This window comes from Bactrocera oleae, chromosome 6 (assembly GCF_042242935.1).
Source record: "Bactrocera oleae isolate idBacOlea1 chromosome 6, idBacOlea1, whole genome shotgun sequence".
NCBI lineage: Eukaryota > Metazoa > Arthropoda > Insecta > Diptera > Tephritidae > Bactrocera > Bactrocera oleae.
Window position 1 is genome coordinate 288,631 of NC_091540.1, and position 11,419 is coordinate 300,049.

Sequence of the window (11,419 nt, forward strand, 5' to 3'; positions counted from 1 at the left end):
CGTAGTATATTTCTTTTGTTTGTGTAAAAATATATATTATTTTTTTCGTACACTACATACATTTTCTCATAAGAAAAAAGCTTAAAAAAGTCACCACGTGAGGTGAAAAGCATTTGGTGTCAAACAGCTGTTTTATAACAATAAACAAATGATATTTTGCCCTTTTATTCATACTTAGACAGAAGTAAATGTAAAACACAAAAAAATTTCCTCCATTCTATTTCAATCAAATATTTACAAATTTGTTTAAAATTATTGAAATAAACAAAGCATACACAACAATTTTTGTACTTTGAGGGTTGCTTTCAGACGTCACAGATTTGTGAGGAAATTGTGAGAATATGAGCTTTAAATTTACGCCAGCATTAGATAAACCAAACCAGAGAATGTTAATATTAAGAGTGGAGACTATTGTGAGGGCATGGAAATAGGACTGTTAATTTAATTCTACATTTACTGTATGAACGTGGTATGTACTAAAAGAGTACGTATAATAAGATTAAATATATTTTATTATTATTATATTACAAGTATATTATTACACGTTTTCTGGTACAAAAATTAATATAACTTCTATTGTAAAGTTAAATAAGCTGATGACATGGCGTTGATCCAATAACGTCTATGAATCGTTTCATCAAACCGTGCGTATATAATAGATAAAGTTGGTAAATTCATGTGTTTATTTGTTTAATAAATACATTTATATACATCAGTACATATACATATGTATTTATATACATTATAATTACAGTTACATAACCGTTATTTTAACTTCACTAAGTTTCATACACTAAAAAAAAGAAAATTAGTACAACAAAAACGTAATATACTATTTGGTACCGCATAAATTAGAAAACCTTGAGTAAATACATAAATATTAAGTAGTTATATATACGTAAATGGCGAGTAAAAAATTAATACCAAATAATTATAGTTGCATACCTCTCCAAAGGGAACTGCACTTCGAAGCAGTATATTTACTGCTACCTTGATGGCAACCACCTCCGCTTGAAAGACGCTACAGTGGTCTGGTGGTCTGAAACTAAGTTGATGGAGAGCTCCCGATAAAAGACTCCACCACCTACTCTCATTCTACACTTGGACTTATCCGCGGAAAAGCTCACTGCACTCGTTCTCCAACGGCTTCGGTTACCCATTACCTCTTTAACATCCAACTCTGAAATCAGTTCCTCATAAAAAATATAAATTCGTAAAGAAAATGCATTAAATGAGCTTTTTGTTATATTCCATTTCACCATATGGTGAAAATATTGTATATCGCAATTGTAAACTTTAGGAATAAATTTTTTTATTGTTGTTGCTGTGTTCTGTTCTCATTTCGTTTCTGATATAACTTATCCAGAGAAGTTACGTTCTCGGGTTTAGATATGAAGGTGGTATGTAAATAGCAATGAAGAAACTTTTGAAAATTATAGCCACCATTTAGTTGTATTTTGTTTGGCAATAAGATATATAGTGAGGTGTGCTGCTTGTTTAAAGACGGTATATATGCATGAATAAATGAAATAAGACGCTGTGAGGCAGATTGTGAATATGATGATTTCAAAGCGTATTGGAATACATAAGAGCAATAATTGGAATCGTTTACATGTGCATACACACGTAAATATGTTAAATTCATCTGAAAACGTTTTTAGTGTCGCGTAACAATTCAATTTTAAGCACTTTTATTGCACGAAGTGAGACTAATACATACGTGGCTTGGCAGAAAACTACCAACGCATGTTGAATATTTGATACGTATATGTGTAGGTTTAATATAACATATTAACTTAGTGTAGAAAGAAGCATTTGTACCTATCTACAAATTTAATCATTATTCGCCTATTTATTAAAATGAATAATTTTGATAATATTTTCAAAATGTGAGATGATTGTGTTACATGAATGTTGAAGAATACAGTACCTAAGTAAATTACTGAAAAAATATATAATATACATATAAAGGAGCTCATTAACGAAAATTGTTGGAGAAGAAAGTATGATAAAACTCCATATATTAAAGCTGCCCATCGCTGTATACTGGAATGATTTAGTGATCGGGTAAGTTTTCTACAGTTGAGTGAGTTCGTAGATCGCATTTGTCGCCCATTCCACTTTACGCTGGAACAAAACTTGGAATGCATACCTACACAGTCACTTTATCTAAGACAAACTATTGGATTATTATAAAGCTTAAATCATAGTTATATATATAAGAATATATAAATAATAATCATGTTTGAAAACCATCTTATCATTTCATACATCAATATATATTATTTTAACCGAACATGTCGAATATTTATTTATATACTCATGTACTTAGATATCTGCGTATATTTATATATACATATATGTAGATACCTATTGAAAATCTGAGAGAGTAAGATATTTAACATTCTTTTTCGAAATTTTCTGTTCTCTAAACGTATAATTTTAGAGCCGAGCTTTTGGCATTAAAGAGAATTTAGGGAGGAACAAACTTGAATTTAAACATGTTGTGACAGAGATATTTATGTTATTTTACGTTCTTTGGTGGTGGGAAAGGCATTATAAAAATAATTGAAAAGCTACTTATATTGTTCCATATAAATATCTAGTATATGCACATATTCATATATATGTACATAGGTATTTTACATACGCACATGCTTTTGTCTATAACTTGATTTACGCAAACGTACATACATATTTATGCATATGTGCATAGTTGTAGTTTTATCAATAATATCGCCAGAGAAGATACAACCTACAATGTACGTTCTCTGATATCAATCTTAAATTCTTTGGACAGGCTATACCAGAGAACGGGTTTTCAGAGATGTTCTCTGGTTTTTTCAGGTTTTGTTAGATCTTCGTTTCAAATGTGCCCGTTATGGTTCTTTTAAGTTCTATGTGCGTGTGATAATTTAAACTTGGGAGAGCACAGTGTGCACATACAAGTATACGTTTAAGAGATTTCACACCTTTTTTGATTCTTAATGTGAAAACTCTAATGTAATACTATAAACACATTACCTTTTCTGAAGTCTACTTTTACCGTACGTATAGAATAATACCAATCTTTGCATAATACTGAAAGCTAATGATAAGATTCGCCAGCCATTTATATTTTTAATATGATATATTAACACTATATCAAAGTTAAACCAAATTTACATTGCATGATTAATCATGTTCCATTATGAAAGTTTAAAAATGGATAGTCACACTACCGCGATCTTTTTACTAGTATTCAATACAACAAAATAGCGAAGAAATATTACTGTCAACTTCCTTTAAATTACATACAAATTTAAAATAAACATATTTCGGCATTTGGTGGTTAAAGAATGTTATGTTTTTTGTTTTTGTGTTTTCTGTAAGAATAGTTATATTAAAAACGAATTCATTGATTCACGGGGTTACATTATATTAAACACATAGACACATGTGCATACCTATAAGGTACGTATACGTATTTAATACCACTACATATAGCACATCATGGTTTCATTATATTATGTTGCCATGGTAAATCTTAGAACGACATATTGCGTGAGGCACAACAATGAACAACAATAAAATAATCGCAGATTTTGATTGTTTTCATAAGTGTAAAATCACTGTATAGTAGTTATATAAGCAGTCCTATAAACATCTTTGTAGTCGTTAATAAAACAATAAATAAAATTCTAATAGCGGTTACCTTCCAGCGGGGTATGACCAAACTATGTTGATATGTTCTGCCTTTCCCTAATATTACAAAAAAAAAAAACGTTCAGAGCTTCGTAATATACAACTATTATTTTAAAAATATCTTCTTTAATGAACTTTTTGGCGAATTTAATATATTATGAGTAACTTTGATTAATTGCAGCCAAAAAAAGTTCAATAAAGTTTGCTGTACATAATTACTTTGTTTTATGAATTGCACATTTAATTAAAAGTAGGAAATAATCATCATAGGTGATGTATCCCAAAATGAATCAACTTAGCTATTTAATAATTACTATACATACCATTTCTCAATTTTTTAGGTAGATATATTTGACAACCGCCAGTCAGCCTGTAGGAATCTCTCAGCAACGAATTATAAATCTGATTAAAATAAAAATCATATATACTATGCAGATATCCAAAGAATGGCAAAATCACGGAATGCTCTCTACGCTGCTGGAGTAACTTGTTTAGGGTTTCTTTGCTTTGCATTAGCCTCAGCTGCTATAGGAATACCTATTTGGGGTTACTATGATAGTCCAACTGGTGACTATTTATAAATTTTCGATAATCCATATATACACATTTACCTATAAATACAATTTCAGGTGGCTACGATTTCGATCGAGGATATTTCGGCCTCTTCAAAGTTTGCAAACAGCTAACATATAACCGGGAAAAATGTGGTAATGATGTTTCGAAATTCCGACTATCCAGTAAGTATTTAGAGGTAAATAGAAAAATTCATCATTAAATATTTTCTTTTAGCGGTCGTTAACATAAGTGGTCTATTAACTATTGCAAGTTCGGCAGCTCTAGGTATTTTCTGTGTTCTTTCGATAATACAAATAGCGATGATATCCTCTCGTGAAAAAGTTGTAATGCCTTACAATACATTGGTTTTATTAAAGATGATATTGGCGTTAATTGCATGTGAATATAAATCTTTTATTCTTTGTTTCTTATTTATCTATTTGCAACTTTTTATTTAGGTTTGTTGGCTACTATCGCAACAGTAATATTTGCTCTACAAATCGATGATTCAGAAAAATATGGCTTTAAAATTTCTCGAGGCATATCGTTTTATTTACAGGTAAGCAATGCTCTTAATATTTTCAAAAATATAGCATATGTATATTTTGTTTTTTTTTTATTATAGAAGTAACCAAGTATATTTACTTACAATATATCGAAAATAATAATAATGGAAAATAATTTTTCACTGATTAATTATGTGAAGACAATTTAGTAGTATTTCTTGTTTTAAGATAATGAAAATTATCTATAAATTAAAATAATATCTACTGAAAGAAGATACACATGGTTGTTGTTAAAACGAAGACAGATTACCAGACTCTTAGTTATTGCAAACAATTTTCAATATGGCAGCTTCTTGGTTCTTGGTCTCGTGGTTTAATTCCAATATTACCAGAATATTGAATTCTGATTTCAACAGCAGTCATATTCCACAACCATAATCATAACCATGTTTTAAGTCAGAAATTGTCAGCGGAGATAAATTAAAAGGTAGATTAGAAACTGAAACAAATATAAGGAAGGCATTAGCCTTGTATCCTGCTCGTGTGAAGTGACATTTAATTCTTATATTTAAAAGGGGTTTTCAAATAAAAAAAGTATTCATAATATGGTTATATAAGAAATTATTATGCCACATGTTCACTTTTTCCGAAATGAGGTAATCTTTCTTTGAAAATAGTATATAGTAGATAGCCTTATTGTTTGAAATAAGTCAACCGAAAGGAAATGTAAACCAAAAGGAAATATTGATTGTGTATAGCAATGCATATTTTAAGTTTGCTTGATACCAAACCTCCAAACCTTGTTAAGATCTACAAAGAATAGTTGCGGTGGTATAGGACGGATGGAATTAGTAGGAAATCTATTGTAATGTAATGGAATTCTATGAGTAATAATTACATAATTTTTTGACCGATAAAATTTTTTTGATTTCTTATTAGAACCATTAAATTTTTCAAGTTTTATTAAATATCTTACTAAATGCTGCAATGTTAAACGAAGTGAAGTTATTTAAATTTCATTACGTTTGTTTTTCATAATCTCATTTCTATGTTCACTATTATAATGTATTACAAATAACAGAACTCATACAGACATTGCTATTATATTCATGCAATGAATTGAATAATGATTCTTTATAGGTTGTAGTTATCGCTTTAACTATTGGACTTTTTCTTGTCGCTCTGTACGATGTACTTTTTTCACGTCGAATGGGCGGAGATCCCACAATGGTTGTTGACACTTCTTCACCGGCCAACGCCACGACATATAACAATCCTGGTTACAAAGAGTCACGTTCAAGGAACGGTAAAAGTTACTATTCAAATTATTTTCGCAAGATCAAAAAAACTTGTTTGTATACACTGTAGGTGTTTCGGTAACTGATGCATCTGGCAGGCCTTATAGCGGTATACGTAATGGAGGAAGTGTGGCATCTATGTCTACTACAATGACCAGCGTATCAAATGGTTCAACAGTGGAATCATTAACACGTTCTCCGCTTCGCTCCAGTTTAAAGAAACCTCGCCCACCTCGTGACCCTGCGTTAGGTATTCCAAACCCTGGCTTTTCAGGATCGGGGAGCTCGCCGCCTATGCACCGTAGTAGTAGTGTGAAAAAAGTTCGCATTCAAACACATAGCACAGAAGTGTGAGGTTTGTTCAGAAATGAATATTGTAGGCTAAAAAATGACAAAATTTCGGAAAACTGGATACCAAGCAGAATGGTATTATGACACTTTATTAGGATGTGTATTGTGTACAGAAAAAATGTTGTACGGGGTCAGACACATACAGTACATATATGTCAATAAGGCATATCCATTGTAGCCAAACTCATAAGCATTAATATAGAAATAATATATAGCTGATATTTCAACTTAATAATGAGGGTACTCATGTAAATCGATAAATTTACGAAACATACAAGTTTAAGTATTTAATTCAATTACACTAAATAATTTTTCTCCAAATTTATCATTCCAATAATAAACTTAACACTAAAATGTCTAGAATGAACGAGAGGCAAGACGATTGCAATCAATCGGTGGTGTCATTATACTCAAAATAACATTTTCATGCTTTTCATTTGTAAAGGGAAACATTGTTTTTTAATTTATTTTCGTAGTTGTTTATCCCTTGACATAAAGCCACCTCGTACAAAAGTAAATGTTGAAATACGGAATGCATTGGTAAATTCATAGTAGTATTAACATAATCAAATCGGTGAAGAAATTTCTCATATTATTATATATTTAATTTGACAGCTGTTTTAAGAGTTGGAACTTTAAATTAATTCTCTTAATATTTTAGATCTCGTTAAAAAAGTAGTTCAAAACGAAAAATTTTTTTAACGCTTTGTGCAAAATGGACACATCCGTCTAATAGTCTTCCATATGGAGTTAAATTTTAACTTAATTATTTCCTGTCCAATTTTCTAAATTCGCAAAATCGGAATCATGGGAAATAGTAGTTGTATAAATAATACTTCAATTTTGAATAATGTAAACATATCAATCGTTAGACGCTGGTTAGTTATTATGGCCAATTTAATAGCATGTACGTATTCAATATTCGCACCAAACATCATTTATACATTTGTTCATTGCGTGAAAAAAATTAAAGTGAAACCAAAGACGATAAAGTGGCAAGATAAAAACTACAGTCTAGCTGTTGGCAAATCCAGGACTTTGGGCTTGAATAGACTTTGAGAGCGTAGCTTGGTCCCCCACTTAACTATAGTCGATTCAAAAAAGCTCCCGGAAATTTTGAAAACTTCAAAATTTTTGATTAAGAAGAATATTGAAATTTAAAGTCAAAAACAATTAGTTTAAACAAAGTAGGTACGAATATTATAAAGTTGTTATTTTTAAATATTCTTTTTTTTCAATAACGGTAACTTTTAAGCTAAATGATGTGAAATACCAATTGCGGTGGATATTTCGAAGGAACTAAAGAAAAGTTAAAGGCAATTTTATTATTAAATTTTTATGTTTTGTTTAAACACAATAATCTTAAGTAAGTTTCGAATAAGTTTAATACCTCGAAATATTTGAGCAACTTTTCTTAGTTTTTTTACAATTTATCATAAAACAGCAATTTAGTTTAGCTAAAACCTCCAGGTTTTGCAAGCCACTAATGATTTAAAATCTCAGTTTTTTTGTCAATTAACTTGAAATATAACTGTTTTTAGTTACCTAACATTTTATTTCAAAAAAAGTTTTTTAGAAATCAAATTTATTTACAAAATATTAATATTAATATATAATATAATATTGAATTCAATTCCCATCGCATTTTCGTTAGGGTGCATGTTCAAATGCGCATTTACATTACATTTTGAAAACAATTCTTTCAATGCATTGAAGATTTAAACATTTACAAAACTATATGACACATATATCTAAATGCAAATATTTTCATTAAATGTTAACAAATTTCACATACATATGCATATTATCAGATAAAACAAATCACAATAATTGTAAATCACAAAAAAAAAATTATGCTTTACGCACCACCGCAATCTGCGAACTTACACATTTGCACAAATTATAAAATAAATTAAATGAGGCTGTGTTTTATTACATTCACCAGCCGTACTAAGGTATTCGTAGACTAACGGAATCCAATTTTTGAAATTTTTCACACATTTTATTGTGCTGTAAAAGTGATAAAACATTAAGAATATCTTAATACTAAGGAAAACTAAGTAAAATGCTTTACTGCATAATTTCCTTACAAAAGCAGAATATATTGAAAAATATTCCGTCCATTTATACTTTGTAAAAATTGATACGTTAAGAAATTTTTAAGTAAAATAACTGCACATGTTTCCATCTCCTTTTGGTATGGTAACTAGTATAACTATAAAATAATCGCAAATCATGTGTATATCTATACTTAGGTACGAAAAAGTAAAATAAAATCTTTAATCACGAAAGAGTAGAAAGAAGGGCTATATTTATTTTTGTATACATTTTATTATACTTAACTGCACTATATGTTAATGTCATGTTATTTGTTACCGTTTGAACATTAAAATACAAATTATATATTTTAGTTTGCAATATTTGATTTATATACATATCTATGTATATATACATATATAAGTAGATGATGAAATACAATTCTTTAAAAACAGTGCATATTTTTTACACATATTTTATGCATACATAGTTTTTATATTAAAATGTATAAGCAGCAGGAAGTTGAAAAATATAAATATAGTTTACAAAAAATAAAAGATGAATAAATTACAAAAGTGGTTTTTATAGAGGGATTATCTTATATGCTAAAAGTGGGGAATAGCTTTGCTATTTGATTTTTATTTTTATTTATTTATTCCTATTGATTGTTATATTCGGTAAAATTGCCAATCAAGCAGGTGAGTAAGTACTGCAAGTCAAGTATCGGTTAAATCATTCATTAATTGCCGGAGAGCGATATCAGAGTGTTTGTTAAAGTTTCTTAAAGTCACAAACTATCAGAAATTACCTTCATCGCTTCATCCCTTTCTCTCGCAAAGGGCTAACGAGCTTCTACGTGTATATGTGTTAGTTTCAGGTAATTATTTCAATGTAGGATAATTATGACTTAAAATATTTCAAATAATTGGGCATCTCGATATACAATTGATATTCTCTCAAAAACCTTATTGCGGTCAATATTGCCAATGGAGACTGTAAATAGCTATCATTAACCATATTTATCTACATAATTTAACTAATATCTGGTAAAATCGTTTGGCAGCTTGACAATCCGATTTACATTTCTACAAAAAAAGTTTAATCTAGATGACAGGCATTTTTACATTTCCTCTTATATAATTAAAGCATAAATTTAAACGAATTGAGTATCGAGATTGTACATACAATATGGCAAATATTGACTCCTTTTGCATTCAAATTTGACAGTTCTTATCAAAAAGACAAATAAAGACGTAATTGTCAAAACGCGAAGTTACAAAAAGTGAATACAGAAACTACTTTCGTGTAAAATTGATGTTGGCAATGTCACTAAAGCACTTGTCATTCTTTAGCTGCCATATTGGAATTCTTATGGGAGAATATTACTATTACTACACGTCGATAAATTAAGAAGTGAGAGTATATCATTTAAGTTCTAATAAAATTAATTGACTGAAAACCTAAAAGTATTAGAATAATACAATTAGCGTGTTGAAAGTTTTCTTATAAAAATATATCAATCTACACAAACAGCCTGCTACAATGGGTTTAACAATTTCTAGTTTGCTGACACGTCTTTTCGGAAAGAAGCAAATGCGTATTTTGATGGGTAAGCTATGAATATTTTGTTGTATTTATATATACATACAAAAATATGAAAACCTTTCATGAAATCTTCGAGAGATTCATCCATGTAACACCATTCTATTCTAAACTTAATAGTTTTAATCACGCGTATATATTTATAAATTGTATATACATATATTTTCTGTGTATATACAGTTGGTTTAGATGCTGCTGGTAAAACCACCATTCTATATAAATTAAAACTCGGGGAGATTGTCACGACCATTCCAACTATTGGTTTCAACGTAGAGACCGTCGAATATAAAAATATATGTTTCACGGTGTGGGACGTCGGCGGTCAAGACAAAATCAGGCCACTATGGCGCCATTACTTCCAAAACACACAAGGTCTAATATTTGTGGTGGACTCAAATGATCGTGACCGAATAAATGAAGCTGAAAAAGAGCTACAGAACATGGTTCGTGTTTCTTTATATACAAACATAAATATACATATATACCTTAAGATTTTTTACATTTATTCTTACAGTTGCAAGAAGATGAACTTCGTGATGCTGTACTGCTTGTATTCGCTAATAAGCAGGATTTACCAAATGCTATGAGTGCTGCTGAATTGACCGACAAATTGAGACTTAATCAACTTCGAAATCGTCATGTAAGCTCCATTTCACTCACAATGCTTTAATATAATGAACAAATATTTGTTTTTTTTGCAGTGGTATATTCAAGCAGCGTGTGCTACTCAGGGCAATGGGCTCTATGAAGGTCTTGACTGGTTATCTGCGGAACTAGCTAAAAAATGATAAACAAGTGCCCTAAAATGTTTTTATTTATTAAATATTACGTGATTTCAACTGATATAAGGGTATAAAGCGAAAACAACTTGTTTGGGATGCATTCTTAATAATTTTATAAATATTAAAACCAAATGTATTAGATTGTAAACATTCTATAATAAAAATACATTCGCTTCAAATTAATTGTATTGAAAAGCAAATAAGGTCGGGAATCAAGATAATACAGCTATACACTTCTATTGTACATCAAAAAAGTTTATATTTTATTTATCATAGTTTTTCGTATATTTTTATTACTAACTTCTTATGTATTATAATAATAATAATCAAAAATTCAATTTTATATCAAAAGTTTTTGTAAATGAGGTTTATGGAAATTTTGTTTTTTTTACTATTTTTTTGAACTATAATTTTCATAGTCTTATAAAAAAATAAGCAGAACTACATTTTTTTTTATGATTTACAAAACTTTTTTGTAAACATCATTTATTGTTACGAGCAACAGAAATGTGCGGTGCAACGCCCGTTTGTCTCTAACATTAGCTTCTAACAGAAGTAATGAAGTACAATAGATTTTTTTGGCTATTTTACAATAGTTATGCTA

General features: G+C 29.5%; 2 protein-coding genes across 7 annotated transcripts; both read left to right on the plus strand.

Moving 5' to 3' along the window:
- Nucleotides 1-251: 251 nt before the first annotated feature.
- Nucleotides 252-6,813, plus strand: LOC106619705 (uncharacterized). 6 transcript variants are annotated; one of them, XM_036358523.2, is made up of 8 exons: nucleotides 1,886-2,067; nucleotides 4,026-4,056; nucleotides 4,120-4,251; nucleotides 4,314-4,421; nucleotides 4,474-4,638; nucleotides 4,698-4,798; nucleotides 5,886-6,051; nucleotides 6,114-6,813. In XM_036358523.2, exons 3-8 carry the CDS (start codon nucleotides 4,131-4,133, stop codon nucleotides 6,395-6,397), a joined length of 945 nt encoding a protein of 314 aa, XP_036214416.1. In that variant the 5' UTR covers nucleotides 1,886-2,067; nucleotides 4,026-4,056; nucleotides 4,120-4,130; the 3' UTR covers nucleotides 6,398-6,813. The 6 variants fall into 6 exon arrangements, with proteins under 6 accessions (XP_069967709.1, XP_014093409.1, XP_069967708.1 ...); XM_070111608.1 differs by lacking the exon at nucleotides 1,886-2,067 and adding an exon at nucleotides 252-469 and having other exon boundaries at nucleotides 4,026-4,251; XM_014237934.3 differs by lacking the exon at nucleotides 1,886-2,067 and adding an exon at nucleotides 1,492-1,772 and having other exon boundaries at nucleotides 4,026-4,251.
- A 2,959-nt stretch (nucleotides 6,814-9,772) lies between these two features.
- Nucleotides 9,773-10,994, plus strand: Arf4 (ADP-ribosylation factor 2). The gene is made up of 4 exons (XM_036358535.2): nucleotides 9,773-10,040; nucleotides 10,214-10,476; nucleotides 10,548-10,673; nucleotides 10,735-10,994. The coding sequence occupies exons 1-4, from the start codon at nucleotides 9,974-9,976 to the stop codon at nucleotides 10,819-10,821; spliced, it is 543 nt and encodes a 180-aa protein (XP_036214428.1). The 5' UTR covers nucleotides 9,773-9,973; the 3' UTR covers nucleotides 10,822-10,994.
- The last annotated feature ends 425 nt before the right edge of the window (nucleotides 10,995-11,419 follow it).